The sequence below is a fragment of the Rutilus rutilus genome, assembly GCF_951802725.1.
Source record: "Rutilus rutilus genome assembly, chromosome: 5".
Lineage (NCBI taxonomy): Eukaryota > Metazoa > Chordata > Actinopteri > Cypriniformes > Leuciscidae > Rutilus > Rutilus rutilus.
The window spans coordinates 24,439,244-24,458,102 of record NC_140213.1 but is presented as its reverse complement, the minus strand read 5'-3'; the positions used below and the strand labels follow the sequence as shown (position 1 = coordinate 24,458,102).

At 38.4% G+C, this 18,859-nt stretch overlaps 1 protein-coding gene across 10 annotated transcripts; it reads left to right on the top strand.

The window, feature by feature from the left end:
* Positions 1 to 648: 648 nt before the first annotated feature.
* Positions 649 to 17,790, top strand: LOC311290420 (uncharacterized protein). 10 transcript variants are annotated; one of them, XR_014627377.1, is made up of 13 exons: positions 654 to 798; positions 2,439 to 2,501; positions 3,222 to 3,282; positions 5,599 to 7,723; positions 7,805 to 7,991; positions 8,398 to 8,494; positions 8,572 to 8,669; positions 10,662 to 10,724; positions 11,850 to 11,912; positions 14,798 to 14,866; positions 16,579 to 16,638; positions 16,901 to 16,927; positions 16,998 to 17,790. XR_014627377.1 is itself a non-coding variant. In XM_084408875.1 (13 exons), exons 5-13 carry the CDS (start codon positions 7,808 to 7,810, stop codon positions 17,395 to 17,397), a joined length of 1,044 nt encoding a protein of 347 aa, XP_084265001.1. In that variant the 5' UTR covers positions 654 to 798; positions 2,439 to 2,501; positions 3,222 to 3,282; positions 5,599 to 7,723; positions 7,805 to 7,807; the 3' UTR covers positions 17,398 to 17,790. The 10 variants fall into 10 exon arrangements, 6 of the variants coding, with proteins under 6 accessions (XP_084265003.1, XP_084264999.1, XP_084265001.1 ...); XR_014627378.1 differs by having other exon boundaries at positions 17,015 to 17,789; XM_084408875.1 differs by having other exon boundaries at positions 17,015 to 17,790.
* Positions 17,791 to 18,859: the final 1,069 nt, after the last annotated feature.

Sequence of the window (18,859 nt, the reverse complement as noted above, 5' to 3'; positions counted from 1 at the left end):
TTTTATGTAATTAATCTGATTAGCAAAGTTTCATATTCATAAATCTAAATATTTAAATATGAAACCTCTTTTTCTTACATTTTTTAAATAACTTGAAAAATACCTCTTTTCAATTAAGTTGTCTGAGAACAAAAAGGCCTTAAAAACATTATCTGTTTGCAGGGGTGTAGTTTGTGGGGGTTGGGGGGGAGATAACCCCCCCAATATTTAAATCTATGCATTACAACCCCCCCAATATTTATACATGAAACATGAAAAATATGCAGAACCCAAACTTCAACCCCCCCAATGTTCAAATCAAATCTACACCCTTGTCTGTTAATTCTTTTCCTTTTTTCAGTGTCATGTAATTCTCATATATGATTTATCAATATGTTTAATTTACATGATTCCCCCCTTTGTGATTTTTATTTTATTTTTATTTGTTTTAGTTCTGTTGTTGTCTGTTATTATGTATATTTTTGTAAGCATAAAAAAAAAAAAAAAATTCCCTCTTCGGAGCATCACAAAATGGCAATTTTACCCATCAACCCCGCGAAGCTCTATTAACCAATCACAGCAGTTTTATTATTATTAATAATTGAATGCCAGGATAATTTAACAAGGTATGCTGTGTGATGATATACATTTTATATATGTATAAATATTAAAATATATAAACTTTGGTGCCAGACTCGCGTGCAAAGCCCGCGAAAACAATAGGTAGCGAAAACGGAAGTTTGGCCAGTCAGAGCCAGCGCGTGCACACATCCTGACTGTCTACTCCCTGCTGAGAGGAATAACTTGAGTTTTCTGGAGGTAAGTACTTTAATTATTCGATATACTTCACAAATTATAACTACAATTATCAATGACGTTTAAAAACATGAACTAAGTAAATTATACAATCTATTAACAGAGGCAAACAACCTGTTGCTGTTAAATCTGTTACGTCACTTGTGCGTGCGCATGTCTGTCATGTTAACGTTTGGCCCTACTTATTAATGATAATTACAATAAAGTATTTTAAAAAACTATGAATCACAGATGCGAAAGGGAACTGAATTCGTTAAACATAAGTTACTCCTGAAGCGCGGCCTCTTCTCAGACAGCGCGTGAACACTGCTCAAGCACCCACAGAAATGGCCGAACGACACGGGAAAATACGATATTCTCTTTTAACCTCACAGCGGTTCTCGGCGCGTGTATGGCCGAAAACATAAATATATGTGCCCATGTTATCATTATATCTGCCTGAGAAGTTTTCCTTTGTAGCTTAGATGACATTATTTTGAGACCATTTTGTCCTGTAACGTTAAAAATTCAGGGCTTTTCAGAGATACCAAATGTTTGGAGTTTGCATCATGACAACCCCCCTATCCTGACTGACACTGACTGGATGATTAAATTCAGCACTCTTATAGAAATATGATTTGATCAATTACATTTTTTTTTTGTAATAAATTCACATCTTTGGGGTTTTAAATAAGAATATGACGTTCTGTTATGAGACATGCATCTGTTTTATTCATGTCCACTGTAGAGGACACCGGGACATGCTTGTCAGGCATTTTAGGAGACAAGTGAATAGGAAAGAAATGCTAAATATTTATATGAAATATGAGCTATTATAAAAATGTTGTCTATTTATTACTCGTTATAGCTACTTTTTTTCCATTACATGTTTCCTAAAAACACATTACTATTCAAATTAGAGACAATGAAAATATACATATCGCATATAATGGAAAACCAAATTTTTGGCCATGTTTACAAATAATGTATATATATATATATATATATATATAAACATTAACAAAACTTGTTTTCCCTTATGGGTCTCAGGGAGGATATTGGATTAGGTCTTACAATTACAGCAACCTTAGAAACGTGGTGCTGTCTGTCATTAACGTCAATTAAACAACCAAAGTAAACACGGTATTCTTATGAACTGTTATACAGCCTAGCATAACAAGAATTTCTCCTTCAATACGCAAAAAAGCCCCAACAGCGTTCATAACTCAGGCAGTTTGTTCTTAGGTTAATTGTGGCCAACACACCACTAAAAGTAAGAAAAACAAGGGAGAAAAACAACATTATCAATGACTTCACAGAATTCCCAATCAAAATAAATAAACACAATTCCAACAGCTTCCCTTTCACCCTTTCATTTCCGCTGTTAAAAGACGGACACCGCTGACCAGTTAGGGTAGAACAACCTATGAGAAATGGGACAGGAGGGGAGACAGTGGACACAATGGAGGGAGAGAAACACACACCCTTTTTTTTTATTTTTATTTTTTTATTTTTATTCCAAGTAATATCAATCAGCAGCTGGGTTGTTTTGATTAAGTAATAATAACTCAAAGTTTACTGAATGTGTGTATATATATATTGATAAAATTAATTCTGTTCAGTCATGTTTCTTATTTTTCTCCATTTTGCTTTTGTGTCAACAGCAGCTAAATGACCCCCAAAAGCTCTTTTAAGAGCTCTTTCAACCATTAAGCATCTTTATCCATGTAAGTATATTTTTGAGACACTTAAGTTAGTATTTGGGCTTAGCCTATATTCTTTAAAGCTACATCATCAGCCATGTTTTAACAGCTTGAGATGTTTCCCTTATTTGCACTTTATCTTAGCTGTCCATGTTAATGTTTATTTATCTGCCTTTACCAGTTCAAAATTGTGACTAATTGAAAATTATCTGAAAAGATGAGAAACATGGGCATAATTAATGCAGTTTCTCGTGTTACCATAATATTTTGCTAGTCAATAAATTAAAATCCATGATTTTTTTTACCACAATTTGATTAATCAATTCATTTCTTTGACTACTGCACGTCTATACAGACCTAGGTAATAGTTGATATTACAGTAGTTACTCAGTCTTATTTTACCCATTTTTCTTGTCTGCAAACAGATCATTGTGACTGTGGTGAGCAGGGTGTGGCTGAGAGTGAGAGAACGGAGGCTGGTGAGTGATTGATAATGAGCAACGTACAGGTGTCACTCATCAGTAATCACACTGGCCTCCAGCTGTTCTCTCAAAGCCCTCAGCCTCGGCCTGCTCGCCACAGTCATCCTTTGCTATAAGATGTTTTTAAGCACATTCTTAGTTTCACTTTAGATTTATTTTATATATTCATATTAGATTAATTTGCAGCATACACCTCATTCAACATTTTGGACTACTGTAGTGGTTACCTGTAATATATTCTTTTTATTGTTTCCTTTTTTAGATTTTGCATCATCCTCCACTGTTTTTTTTCTTTTCTCTAACCATCCCTTATTTCAACCAAGGTAAGTTGTCTTTTTTTTTTAAGCATCACTTAAAGGTGTTTACAGTTGTATAGTTATTTTCTCTTTAGTGTATATGTGCTTGTCATGGAAGCATAAATGAATTTATTATATTAAACAGAACTTTTAACAAGGTGAATTAGACTGATGACAGGTATACCTGCGTTTTAACACAAAAGGTCTTTGGATTTCCACTTACTTCTAAAATGAATGCTTAATTCGTGGTTATTATTATTTTTAATGAAAACAACTCATCAATAAAGATGTACAATGCTAAATTTGCTTACCGTATATCTAACATTAAAGGGATACTTCAGGATTTAGCATTAAGCTTTGTATCAGTAGAAAACCTGTAGTATTTTCAAATTACCATGCTTTCCCCCCTCATATCCCCCTGAGACGAGAGATTTGTATGTTTGTTTTTTGTTTTTTTTTGGTCTGGAAAAAATCCTCTGACGCAAAAATCATAATTTTGCGTCATCTGAGGATTTTTTGTCCAAAGGCTAAAGACTACAGCCAGTAGAAGGCGCTGTTCCGCATGTTTTCAACCCGCCCATATGAGGATGCGATCTCACTCACAGCATGAACACAGATAGTGTCAGCTATCTTTTATTTGGAAGCTAAGCTAACAGACTCTTGTTCTGTGGAGAAAGCTGAGTAGTAGGAGAAAGTATTAGGGGTTACCATCCTCTTTTTCCCGGACATGTCCGGCCGTCGAGATCGTCCAAAATGTCCGGGATTCGGCTTTTGCTTTCTGCAGTCATCCATTCATTGTTTACATGCACACCTTTTGTTTCAATCTAACTGAATTCACTCCGATTGGTGAATCTGAATGTAGTGTTTACATGAACGCTAAACAAGTGATCGTTGCTGTGGATTGATTGATAAGGAAATTCCCGCTCCTCTGTGAGATACGAGAACGGTGCATCTCACCATTGTTGCTCATCATCAGTAAACAAGCCACCAGCCTTGTGTCGCTCTCACTCGTCCTGCTCGCCACAGTAAACCTAATCAATGGAGGATGTAGAACGCAAAAGCCGAATCCAGGAAATTTTGGGCGATCTCGAAATCCCTGTCAGACTCGTCACGGAGACTCAATAGTAGCTAGCCTTGTGTTTAACTGCACTCTCTCACCGGTAGGCGTGGCTTCCTAGGGCAGTGAAGCAAGTGCATTCTGGGAGTTGTAGTTTTTCATCCCCAAAAGCTAAAAATAAATTTTCTGGCTTTTCTCAGTCTAGAAGGCTCCAAATTCAAAAATAATTTCACATTTCTACTACATAAATTACCCATTTTAAATACACATTCATCTTTCCAGAGCTGAAATATCCCTTTAATGAAGCAAACTTTACATTTAATATTAGTCCTAGAGCAGAAAAAGTTTAATACATTTAAAATACTATAATCACTTGACGCCATTAAACGGCTATTATCGTGCAAAAACTGCAACAAATCCATTATTCATGATTAAAAATCTAAACCAAAAGATTACTTTTAGTATCATAATTATTAAACCGTAATGAATTAAAATTAACTCACCTAATATAGGCGGGACTCAAAAGAGGTCCACGCTTCCAGTCAGCACCTCCTGTCTTTCACAATTTTTTTTTTCTTTTTTTTTTTTTTTCAAATGAATAAAACACTTTAAGATTCAAAATTAACACTAGAATGCCAAAATATTATATTTAAAAAAAAATACCGACATTAAAGACCCTAGAACGCAATTTTACTCTTTGGTTATGAATGCAGCTTGGAAAAAACTGCTAATTCATTATTTAGGAATAAGATTCAACAAGATTTAGTTTAGTATCACAATTCAAGTGTGATAAAGTTTATGAATACAAATTTATTCACCTTGTTTGCACATATCTTATAACTCTTATCTTATTACACTCATCTCGCAAAGTCGTGATAGCTACACTACACGGAAAGCCAGCTAAAAAAAATCTAGTATGATGCACATGATTTGATAGATGTGTAAAGAATCAATGCAGGAAAAAGGAGAAAAAAAGAAAAACAAAACCAACTAGATTCAATCCACTGTAGCGTTAGTATGATGACACATGATCAGATATTGTTTTTGCAAAAAAAAAAATTGTTTTTATTTTAAATGTATGGATTTATACTGTTCTACCAAACTCTTGTCTCTTTTGACCTGTCTGTAAATACCTGTAATACAGAATAATACTCTTGACTTGTATATTGTTTAATCACTGTCATTTAATGTTTATTTGTTGATTGTAAAGGATGACAGAATTTTACTGTGAACTATCCCTTTAATTTAACTTGCTCTCCTAATCTGCTGTTTCTCTCTCATTATAGGGTAGTGAACATCCTGAGCTTGAACTCATTAGGGATATTCCATGCATATTTTATTTGTGACTCTGTATTGTGTTCACTAGTGATGAATTACAATGAACGCAGCAATCTTAGGAAAAGGGCCCTCAAAAGAGTTGACACTTTTCTTAAATCAGTGAATCATGAGGTGTATGACCATACTGATAATCTTAACAACTCTCCTGTTACCATTCCTCCTGGTGGCATTCCCTCTGACTGCAGACCTTCAGATCTGAATCCTACTTGCATCTCTGTTAGTGAGAATACAAACAGTAGCTATGATTGTAGCAGTACTGGCGAAACAAACGATGAAAGTGATCTCAGAAGCAGCATTACTGACTGGGCACTTCGTTTTGGTGTATCTCTCATTGCACTTTCTGCTTTATTGGCAATTCTTAAAGTGCATTTACCATTCCTGCCAAAAGATGGAAGGTCACTGTTAAAAACGAAAACAGAGTACAATGTGGAGATGATTGCCGGTGGATCTTTCCACTATTTTGGTATTGTCAATGCTTTCAGAAACACGTTGAGAAGTGTATGTTCTTATTTTACAGACGGGCACACATTTAACATGCAGCTAAATTTTGACGGCATCCCACTTTTCAAAAGTTCTTCAGTTCAACTTTGGCCTATTCTTGGCATGTTCAAAGGTCTATCTAAGAAACCTGTTGTCGTAGGGTTGTTTTGTGGGACCACTAAGCCAAAAAATCTTTGACTATCTCAGTCACTTAGTTTGTGAGTTGCAGAGTTTAAGAAGAGGTTTTGTTTTTGGTGGCAAGACTTTCTTTGTCAAGGTAACGTCTATCATGTGTGACGCTCCAGCACAAGCCTTTATCAAAGGTATAAAATCTCACACAGGATACTATGGCTGTGACAAATGTCAGCAGAAAGGTTCCTATGTGAAACACCGCATGACATTTCCTGAGAACGATGCCTCCTATAGAACAGATGAAGCTTTTCGACTGGGATTAGATGAGGAACACCATCTAACACACTGTCCTCTTCTAGAAACTGACATTGACATGGTAACGGGTTTTCCTCATGATTACATGCACCTTGTGTGTTTGGGTGTAGTGAGACGTCTAACGGATCTGTGGTGTGGTGCAGTGGGCCCCCTGCGTACAAGACTTTCGAGCATTCAAGTCTTGGGTATCTCTGAGAGACTGGTAGCATTGAAGGAGTTCATTCCAGCAGAGTTTGCCAGAAAGCCTAGGGCTCTCAGTGAGAGACTTCGTTGGAAGGCAACTGAATTCCGTCAACTGTTGCTGTACACAGGCCCTGTTGTTTTAAAGAGTGTGTTGCCTCGCCAGGTTTATGATAACTTTATGCTGTTGTCTGTTGCCATCTACATCTTGGCAAATTCAAAATATTGTATCGAAATGAATGATTTGGCTCACTCCTTTTTGGTATCATTTGTTGAGCATTATGGCTTGTTGTATGGCAAAGAGATGGTGGTATACAACATTCATGGCTTGGTACATCTTGCTAGTGATGTTAAAGTGCATGGTCCTTTAGATGGCATATCTGGCTTCCCCTATGAAAATTATCTTGGTGAGCTTAAGAGATTGGTAAGGAAACCTCACAATCCACTTGCACAGATAATCCGCAGGCTGTCAGAACATGAGGAAAGGAACTGTTATTCCACTGATGAAATATCACTGATGTGCCCCCATAAAAATGGACCTGTACCACAAACACTGACAGAAGCAGTACATCAGTTCAGACAGCTTACTGTTGATGGTGTCATGCTGCGAATATCGAGCAAAGATGATTGCATTTCTATTCATGGCAAAGTGATTTCAGTAAAAAACATCATTGCTTATGGGGGTAAAGAGTATGTTATGTTTCAAGAGTATAGAGAGAAAGAGGCCTTATACACTTACCCTCTTGACTCCAGAAACATGGGAGTATTCATCGTGTCCAATTTGTCAACAGTGATGCACTTTACTGAGCTCACAAAGCCCTGGCAGAAGTGTGTGAGGTTGCCTCTGGGAGACAAATTTGCAGTCTTCCCTCTGACTCACACATCTTAATAATATCACCAATTAATGTACATAGTTCTTGAGAAGCAGCAACACCATTTCTGGATTATATTGTGGGACATGCTTTTGTAAGTGGCATTTATATGAATTCGTTTTTTAAATGAATCTAAATGAAGTCTAAAATTAATTACAACTCTTGTTTTTTTCAGCCAATGTATCATATCGTAATCTTTGTAACCACAAATGAAGTCGAGGTTGTCCCCCATAATTGGGTAAGGGACAATGTTTGTATGTGGCCTCCATACAAATATGAAGATAGAGTTAAAGCCATAAAATCAATGGTAAAGCCAGGACCATCCTGGACTCCCTTCAAAATCCGGATTATTTTTACTAGAGGTACATATCCTTAGCTTCCATGGGTCAGATTTACTAACAGGTTGCACCAGCATAAACCGTCTTTTGGTGTCGGGATTTATTAAAGACACTAAAGGTGTGAACAGTTGTTTTTGCGGCTGACCTTGTTGCATATGCGGTTTTAAGAGTTTCCCTTTCAAACTCATGCTGAATCATTCAGATTAATTTAAATGAATCATGCAAGGTGATTAACTAAGGTTTGTGCTAGTTAATTTCCTGGTATTTGCACCATTGTTTACCTCCCCCCAAAAAAGAGATTGTGCCTATTTAGTAAATCTGGCCTATATATATATAAAATTTCTTCATTTTCTCCTATTATTTATTCATAATTTCTCTTTAATGTTTTTTTTAGTTTGCTTCACAGAAACCTTGTTGTTTATCTATACAGAAACATATGAAGAAGCTCGCCAAAAACTACCAGAGGCAGAAATAAACACAGACCTTACAGACGTGGACTCGCCCCCCGTGAGAAGAAAAAGACACATGTAAATACAGCACATACAGAGCAGAGTATGGCTGCTGAATGAGGACAATCAATTGAATAATTGATTTTTTTCTTCAGTAAAAGGGCACGTTATTTCGATGATAGTGAAACTGAGGATGAAGCAAACTTTCCACTTCCAGCAGCGCCAGAAGTGCAAATCAACCCCATCAGGAAATGTAAGATTGGCCAATTTGTGCCACAGTTATAGTTCTATTAATTTGTTTTATTAACACATTTGTTTTTTTGTGAATTCGTTTGAGGAATGCTATCATCAGTTCTGGAAATACACTTTTGTCTTTGAATTTAGTAGGGCTGTCACAAACGATTCTTTTTTTGTAATCCGTTTATTATGCTCTGCTTGCATGCTCTGATAATATCTTTCTAGGACAATCTATGAAATCTGATTCTGTTGCATAGAACTGAATAAAGAATAATATATTAATTTGAATATATATATATATTTATTTTATTATGGACCTATTTTCTGTCCAATTTTTGTGTTACTTTCAAAATAATTGTGGCTATTTTTGTTTGACTTATTTTTTTTAATTCAGGAAAATGATTGATTATTTTTGCCAAGTGCATCCAGAAGTTTCGGTTTCGGCCCAGAATTTTAATTTCGTTGCATCCCTACTTAATACATATTATGTAAAAACAATGAGGCATACAATTGGTTTAAATAAAGCAGGGCTCGACATTAAGCCTTGTCATGTGCTTGTCCTTCGGACAAGTAAATCGGTCATTCACTTGGATTTTTTTGTGTTGTAAATATAATTTATTTTGAAGCAATATTCTCATCAATGTTAAATCAGCTTTGACGAATCTAAATCTGCATATTTTTACATTTAAAGGGGTCATATAATGCCATTTTTGTACAAGCTAATATGATTCTTTAGGGTCTAAATTAAAAGTTTGTAATATACTTTAATTAAATTCTCATTAGTATTGTAAGAACTAATTTTACCTGGTCAAAAACAGCTGTTTTCAGCACGCCGTTTAAGTGCATGTGTCTTTAAATGATAATGAGCTGTGCTGACCCCGCCCCTCTGTTATGTGCGTACACCTTTTGAAATAACACAATAACCATAACGCGCTGTTCATTATAAACGTGGGATTATGAATTATATTGAGAACGCCGTACATAGAAAACATGCCGTAATGTAAACAGCCGCATTCATCGTGAAGCGTGCTAATGATTTGCAAAGATTAATATAAATATTAATATAAAGGTTAATAAAACATTACACTCACTTCTTCTGGAGGTGCAGCAGGAACACGAATAGTTGGTACCGATCCTTTTTTCAGGAGCAGCTTCTTAGCAAGAGCAGCTTCTTAGCAAAACCAGCTTTACTGACCCTCGTTTGTAAAGCAGTCTGGTGTGTGAAATGATTCGCGCAAACATGAAAGCATTGACGTTGATCTTGGGGAATATTCCCTTCGAAAACAAACTCAGCCACTGCATCTTCAGTGGTTCGGATTTAGGAACATCAAAATGATGCTGTGTTCCTTATTACACCCAAGAACAGAACACCACAATCGCTTAGACGCCATTCTGCTCATAGACAGTGCTCCAGTCCAGCATATCAACAGTGACCGCGTCGGTCCGCACGGGCTATGATTGACAGCTCGCTCACGAGCGAGGGTGGGTCTGTGTTGAAACGCTGCTGTCAATCAACAATCGTGGGAGGGGCGTCGATTTTTGTGACGTCACATGGTCGAACGGCTTGATTTGAGAGAGGGGAAAACATATGAAGATTAAAAAAAAAACACTGGATGGATTTTTATCATTTTATGATGGTTGTGTACAGGCACTGCCAACACACATTTCAGTACAATCAACTTGTAAAAGTGCATGTACCATTATATGACTCATTTAAAAGGCATTTTTCCCCTAATCGTATTAAATGTCTGCTCCATCGTTCATTTTAAATTCTTACATTTGAACAATTACTTTTTGAATAATGAGACACTATAGGGATTTTATAAATTATCGCAGTATGTTTACTGAGTTTCTATGTGTGCTGCACTCATTAGGTTTGATTTCTCGAGAGGTTAAGCAAGCCACAACAGTGAAAACCTTGCTGACCGTACATTATTATCATTCACTTTCGATCGCCACACACATTAAATTATTGTAGAATCATTTTCCCTCTTGTTTTCCTGTACAGGTACCAGCAGAGCAGGGAATTACTCTCAACCACTGGCCAGAGAGGATGCAGAGACTATGAATTGTGAGTATTTGAAAACACTGGGCATGTGAGTTACAGAGTAGATGTGCTTCAATTTGATAATAGTTAGACTTAAACTTGCCTCAAAGCTCCTGAACACTGACCTCTCCAAATCCTCCCTCTTGTTTTCCTGTACAGGTACCAGCAGAGCAGGGAATTACTCTCAACCACTGGCCAGAGAGGATGCAGAGACTATGAATTGTGAGTATTTGAAAACACCGGGCATGTGAGTTACAGAGTAGATGTGCTTCAATTTGATAATAGTTAGACTTAAACTTGCCTCAAAGCTCCTGAACACTGACCTCTCCAAATCCTCCCTCTTGTTTTCCTGTACAGGTACCAGCAGAGCAGGGAATTACTCTCAACCACTGGCCAGAGAGGACGCAGAGACTATGAATTGTGAGTATTTGAAAACACTGGGCATGTGAGTTACAGAGTAGATGTGCTTCAATTTGATAATAGTTAGACTTAAACTTGCCTCAAAGCTCCTGAACACTGACCTCTCCAAATCCTCCCTCTTGTTTTCCTGTACAGGTACCAGCAGAGCAGGGAATTACTCTCAACCACTGGCCAGAGAGGATGCAGAGACTATGAATTGTGAGTATTTGAAAACACCGGGCATGTGAGTTACAGAGTAGATGTGCTTCAATTTGATAATAGTTAGACTTAAACTTGCCTCAAAGCTCCTGAACACTGACCTCTCCAAATCCTCCCTCTTGTTTTCCTGTACAGGTACCAGCAGAGCAGGGAATTACTCTCAACCACTGGCCAGAGAGGACGCAGAGACTATGAATTGTGAGTATTTGAAAACACTGGGCATGTGAGTTACAGAGTAGATGTGCTTCAATTTGATAATAGTTAGACTTAAACTTGCCTCAAAGCTCCTGAACACTGACCTCTCCAAATCCTCCCTCTTGTTTTCCTGTACAGGTACCAGCAGAGCAGGGAATTACTCTCAACCACTGGCCAGAGAGGATGCAGAGACTATGAATTGTGAGCATTTGAAAACACTGGGCATGTGAGTTACAGAGTAGATGTGCTTCAATTTGATAATAGTTAGACTTGAACTTGCCTCAAAGCTCCTGAACACTGACCTCTCCAATTCCTCCCTCTTGTTTTCCTGTACAGGTACCAGCAGAGCAGGGAATTACTCTCAACCACTGGCCAGAGAGGACGCAGAGACTATGAATTGTGAGTATTTGAAGAAAACACAGGAGATGTACTAGTCCAGTCGTTTTATGAAAAAAGGTAGGACAAATTGCAACAGAAGCAAATTCAACAGATTTTTGTATCCTGAATATGTCCTGAGTAAGGGGAAAAAAGCCCAGAAGAATCCCTTTAGGGGAAAGTTTAGAAAGACCCAAATATAGCCTATTCATTATTTTTCTCATGATTAGGGTAACATTTTTAACCTGTATATCATCATGAGAATTACTGAGTTGATTTTTTAAATGTTGTTAACATGGGCAAACGGTGCATAATCTAATTATGTATGTGCTAATTTGCATAAATACCACAACAGATCTAAACATTGGGTATAGCCAAGTGAAAATGTCTTGTTGGCATATAACAGTAAAAGACTTGATGTTAAGGTCTGAATGGAACCTGTTTAGGCTACCCATGAGCATTAATACATAGATGGAAGTACTTTAAACCAGCCTTTATTACTTAATATTGCAGAGATGGGGTTTGGGGATGGGTCTGTGGGACTGTTTCTGGGAGATGAGTCTGAGGGAACAGGAGAGAAGGGGTAAGGAAAATGCAGAAGACAAAGGAAGGTAAAATAAAAAAGTGAACCCTCAGTAACAGTCCCCGGGACCCAGCCCCAAACCCCATCTCTGCAATAATAATGGTTTAAAGTACTACTTCCTTTATGTATAATCCCAAATGGGATTCTTCAGGGCTTTTTTTTTTTTTTTTTTTTTTTTTTACTCAGGATATATTGAGGATACAAAATTAGTTTAGTTTGCTTCTGTTGCAATTCGTCCTAGGTTGACCCCCATTTTGGCTTAGAATGACTGGATTATAATGTTTTTTTTATCTTAGAATGTTTATAGCTGTGTCTGAAACCGTTCACTCATTTACTAATCCCTATATAATAGTGTATGGCGTTTGAGTGCACTATATCTGCAAGGAGTGAACGAAAGTAAGTGAGTGAATTCGGACGCTGACGTTTACACTGCGCGTCGGAGAGCTGGAGCTGTCGCAGTAAAGGCTTTGTCACACGTGATAAAACTCCTTTTATCTTACATGTTACTTGCTTTATAAAATAAAATTAACAACAATCATATTGAATATTTTGTAATACCTCTGTGCCAGCTTTGTAGTTTCATCGATTGAAATTGTTAAACTCACGCTCACAGATGACAGGATAAGGATTAAATCAATGTTAAAGCAAAAATAAGATAAGTTGTAAAGTAATCTCTGGTTTAAACTCACTCGCTCCCGGACTTTCATGCGAGCTCAGTCCTCTACGCATTGGATTGTGGGAAATTGTGCTTCAGCAAGTGTACATCGGATGTACGCTCTAGTTCAGAGAGGATTGTGGGTAAAAGTAGTGAACAAATGTAGGGAATGATGTCGTTCACTCAGAATTCGGACACCACTACAAAATGGCCGACACCCTAAATAGTGGATAGGGAGTGATTTCAGACACAGCTTATATCTTTGTGTTTTGTGTTAAAGGAGAACTCCGGTCAATTTTAACATTGAGCTCTTTTTTTTTTTTTTGTAAATTTGGAGTGCTGTCAGTACAGAGAACGACAAAAATCGGTGTTGCTTACACCGTGTTATACTCTTTTTTTTTTTTTTTTTTTAATTTCCACCCTGTTGACTTAAATGGGGCACGTTTTAAACCTGCTTTTAGCCTCTTAAAGGGATACTCCACTTTTTTCGGAAATAAGCTCATTTTACATCTCCCCCAGAGTTAAACAGTTGAGTTTTACCGTTTTAGAATCCATTCAGCCGAACTCCGGGTCTGACGGTACCACTTTTAGCATAGCTTAGCACAGATCATTGACTCTGATGAGTCCAGTAGCATTTCTTTCAAAATGACCAAAGAGTTTCAATATTTTTCCTATTTAAAACTTGACTCTTCTGTAGTTAAACCGTGTACTAAGATCGACGGAAAATGAAAAGTTGCGATTTTCTAAGCCTATATGACTAGGAACTACTCTCATTCCGGCGTAATAATCAAGGAACTGTGCGGCTGTACCATGAGTGCAGCAGGCGTAATGATATGACGCAGCGCCTGAAAATAGTCCCCAGCTCGGTAACTTCTTCCAACGTGACCGGGACTAAGTTTGTCTAACCTATTAGACCTATTTTCAGGCGCTGCGTCATATCATTGCGCCTGCTGCACCCATGGTACAGCCGCACAGTTCCTTGATTATTACGCCGGAATGAGAGTAGTTCCTAGTCATATAGGCTTAGAAAATCGCAACTTTTCATTTTCCGTCGATCTTAGTACACGGTTTAACTACAGAAGAGTCAAGTTTTAAATAGGAAAAATATTGAAACTCTTTGGTCATTTTGAAAGAAATGCTACTGGACTCATCAGAATCAATGATCTGTGCTAAGCTATGCTAAAAGTGGTACCGTCAGACCCGGAGATCGGCTGAATGGATTCTAAAACGGTAAAACTCAACTGTTTAACTCTGGGGGAGATGTAAAATGAGCATATTTCCGAAAAAAGTGGAGTATCCCTTTAACATCCTTGATGTGTCATTACAAGTGCACAGCCATGTGAGTGATTCCTTTAGAGTGATCACGGGTGAATCTGACTGCAGTAGATGTGAAAGATATGAATAAAAGTGATGTTAATTCAGCCAGCGCACATACCTGTATTTACTTCCTGTTTTCGGTCGAAGTCCACAGTAGTTGATTGTCGACTCTCGACAATCGACTACTGTGGGCTTCGACCGAAAAAAGGAAGTAAATACAGGTATGTGCGCTGGCTACAAATTTACAAAAAAAAATTAGCTCAATGTTAAAATTGACCGGAGTTCTCCATTAATATCTAATGTTAGCCAAATTCAGGGGTGACATTTATTTATGGCTTGTTTTGATGCCATCAGGGTGCCAAAAACAAATCCACAGCAACCAAAGGAGGACATCAACACCATTGAAACAGACATCAGTAACCCGTAAATTTACGATAAAACCTTTTCTTCCCATTTAACCCATAATTTACCCATATACAGTCAGGTCCATAAATATTGGGACATCGACACAATTCTAATCTTTTTGGCTCTAAACACCACCACAATGGATTTGAAATGAAATGAACAAGATGTGCTTTAACTGCAGACTTTCAGCTTTAATTTGCGGGTATTTACATCCAAATCAGGTGAACGGTGTAGGAATTACAACAGTTTGTATATGTGCCTCCCACTTTTTAAGGGACCAAAAGTAATGGGAGAGATTAACTATCATAAATCAAACTTTGCAGTCAATTACAGCCTGAAGTCTGGAACGCATAGACATCACCAGATGCTGGGTTTCATCCCTGGTGATGCTCTGCCAGGCCTCTACTGCAACTGTCTTCAGTTCCTGCTTGTTCTTGGGGCATTTTCCCTTCAGTTTTGTCTTCAGCAAGTGAAATGCATGCTCAATCGGATTCAGGTCAGGTGATTGACTTGGCCATTGCATAACATTCCACTTCTTCCCCTTAAAAAACTCTTTGGTTGCTTTCGCAGTATGCCTCGGGTCATTGTCCATCTGCACCGTGAAGCGCCGTCCAATGAGTTCTGAAGCATTTGGCTGAATATGAACAGATAATATTGACCGAAACACTTCAGAATTCATCCTGCTGCTTTTGTCAGCAGTCACATCAATAAATACAAGAGAACCAGTTCCATTGGCATCCATACATGCCCATGCCATGACACTACTACCACCACCATGCTTCACTGATGAGGTGGTATGCTTTGGATTATGAGCAGTTTCTTTCCTTCTCCATACTCTTCTCTTCCCATCACTCTGGTACAAGTTTATCTTAGTTTCATCCGTCCAAAGAATGCTTTTCCAGAACTGGTCAGGCTTTTTTAGATGCTTTTTGGCAAAGTCTAATCTGGCCTTTCTGTTCTTGATGCTTATGAATGGTTTGCACCTTGTGGTGAACCCTCTGTATTTGCTCTTGTGAGATTGTAGACTTTGACAATGACACGCCTAGCTCCTGGAGAGTGTCCTTCACTTGGCTGGATGTTGTGAATGGGTTTTTCTTTACCATGGAGAGGATCCTGCGATCATCTACCACTGTTGTCTTCCGTGGACCTCCAGGCCTTTTTATGTTGCTGAGCTCACCAGTGCATTCTTTTTTCTCAGAATGTACCAAACTGTTGATTTGGCCACTCCTAATATTAATGCTATCTCTCGGATGGATTTATTTTGTTTTTGAAGCCTAATGATGGTCTGTTTGACTTGCATGGAGTGCTCCTTTGAACGCATGATGTAGGTTCACAGCAATAGATTCCAAATGCAAATACTACACTTCGAATCAACTCCAGACCTTTTACCTGCTTAATTGATTAAGAAATAACAAAGAAATAGCCCACATCTGTCCATGAAATCGTTTTTGATTCAATTGTCCAATTACTTTTGGTCCCTTGAAAAAGGGGGGGTGGCTCTCTCAAGAGCTGTAATTCCTAAACCCGTCCTCCAATTTGGATGTAAATACCCTCAAATTAAACCTGAGAGTGTGCACTTTCAGCCCATATCCATTAAATAACTATAGCTTGAATATGTTTTGGTAAATACCTGAAAAAATAAAAATTGTGCCTGTGTCCCAATATTTATGGACCTGACTGTAACGTGTGCTAAAATCTACTGCTAAACTTTGGCCTTTCCCACTAATTAGCCTTGACAGCAAGGAATCGCACCTCACACTTTAGACATGGAGAGGCAGAAGTCTTAAGTTGTAAGTAATACTGTGTCAGTTCACTAACACTGCATTCAAATCTTACAGGTTTACCCATATTTCCAAAATACTGTTACACAACATGCATTCTTTCACAACAATTTAAGTTCTAAAACTGACCGTGTTTAACTCATTAACCTATTAAACCAAATTATGTACAACCAAATCTGCAGAGCTATAGAGTAAAAAAAGAGTTTTACTTCCTTGTACTGTTATTTTACATGTTCAAACTAATATATTGTTGTGGTGTTCCACTCTTTAGCATCATCCCACACTGGTTTCAGTGAAGGTTAGTACTGACATTTTTTTTTTTAATGCTTTTTTTTGTTTTTAACACAGTAATATGCTTTTTTTCATAGCTTTTTCTTTTTTATAGCTTGGATACGCAAAATTCTTGCAAACCAAGAAATGATCAAAGAACAGATGGGAACGTTGGTTAAATTGGTCTACGATCTCAAAAAATTATCAACTACAGAAGACAACCCAACTTTAAACACAGACTGTTTTCCACTGTCAAGTTTTCAACAACTTCAAGTCATTGAGGGGCAGCTGCAGCAGGAAGACTACAAGACAGCTGTGGTAAGATTTCATATTTCAATAGAACAATTTAACTCATCAATTAACTGTGTCAGTGTTTTCATCTTTTGTTCATTGTACATGGTAAAAAATGTAGTCAACCACGTGTTAAAATCATATCTGTACTGGCTGGGCCGGTTCGACATGGAATGGTTAAGCAACAAGAAAGGTTTGGCTTGGTGAAGAAGCGGCAATTGTACTCACTCTAACTGATTTGCTGAAGTCAAAATGTGGATGGTCATAGTTAGCACTAACCAATGAGATTGATGGTTGCGAATAAGTTCCCCCTACTGCTGAAGGAACTGAAATGAATGTAAATTAGCTAATGATTTTCTCATCCTCAAGTCATCCTAGGTGTATATGACATTATTCTTTCAGACCAATACAATGTTATATTAAAAAAATGTCCTGGCTCTTCCAAGCTTTATAATGGCAGTGAATGGCTGTATATTTTCCAAGGCCTGTCTGCTGGAAGCTATTTATTTTTCTTATACGAACGCATCGCTTCGCTTCAAAGAGCCTTTATTAACCTCCCCAGAGCTGTGTGGAGCACTTTTATGATGGATGGACACACTTTTATGCACTTCAAAACAGAAACGGCTATTCGGCTATTCTACTATCCTTTGTTCTGGGTGGTTGCTAGGCAGTTGCTAGGGTGTTATGGGTGGTTGCTATGGTGTTGCTAGGGTATTTTGGGTGGTTGCTAGGGTGTTTTGGGTGGTTGCTAGGGTGTTTTGGGTGGTTGCTAGGCGGTTGCTAGGTGGTTGCTAGGGTGTTCTGGGTGGTTGCTAGGATATTTTTGGTGGTTGCTAGGGTCTTTTGGGTGGTTGCTAGGCGGTTGCTAGGGTCTTTTGGGTGGTTGCTAGGGTCTTTTGGGTGGTTGCTAGGCGGTTGCTAGGGTATTTTAGGTGGTTGCTAGGGTGTTCTGGGTGGTTGCTAGGCAGTTGCTAGGGTGTTATGGTGGTTGCTATGGTGTTGCTAGGCGGTTGCTAAGGTATTTTGGGTGGTTGCTAGGGTGTTCTGGGTGGTTGCTAGGCAGTTGCTAGGGTATTATGGGTGGTTGCTATGGTGTTGCTAGGCGTTGCTAAGGTATTCTGGGTGGTTGCTAGGTGGTGGCTAGGGTGTTCTGGGTGGTTGCTAGGCTGTTTTGGGTGGTTGCTAGGGTGTTCTGGGTGGTTGCTAGGGTCTTTTGGGTGGTTGCTAGGCGGTTGCTAGGGTGTTTTGGGTGGTTGCTAGGATATTTTGGGTGGTTGCTAGGGTGTTCTGGGTGGTTGCTAGGTGGTTGCTAGGGTCTTTTGGGTTGTTGCTAGGCGGTTGCTAGGGTTTCTGGGTGGTTGCTAGGGTATTCTGGGTGGTTGCTAGGCGGTTGCTGGGATATTTTGGGTGGTTGCTAGGGTCTTTTGGGTGGTTGCTAGGCGGTTGTTAGGGTGTTTTGGGTGGTTGCTAGGCGGTTGCTAGGGTATTTTGGGTGGTTGCTAGGGTGTTCTGGGTGGTTGCTAGGCGGTTGCTAGGGTGTTCTGGGGGGTTGCTATGGTATTCAGGACGGTTGATATGGTGTTACTAGGTGGTTGGTAGTTGTCACAGATGGTTACTATGGAGTTTTTATAGAGTTCTTAGCATGATCTTGGCATGATTTAACACTTAA

Bases quoted from the DNA above. Each gene is read 5' to 3' on its own strand.
- LOC311290420 (XM_084408874.1), top strand. From the start codon at position 7,766: ATGAAGTCTAAAATTAATTACAACTCTTGTTTTTTTCAGCCAATGTAT. The intron at 8,495-8,571 runs GTAAATACAGCA...TTTTTTCTTCAG, and splicing joins GTGAGAAGAAAAAGACACAT to TAAAAGGGCACGTTATTTCG. The intron at 8,670-10,661 runs GTAAGATTGGCC...TTTCCTGTACAG, and splicing joins AATCAACCCCATCAGGAAAT to GTACCAGCAGAGCAGGGAAT.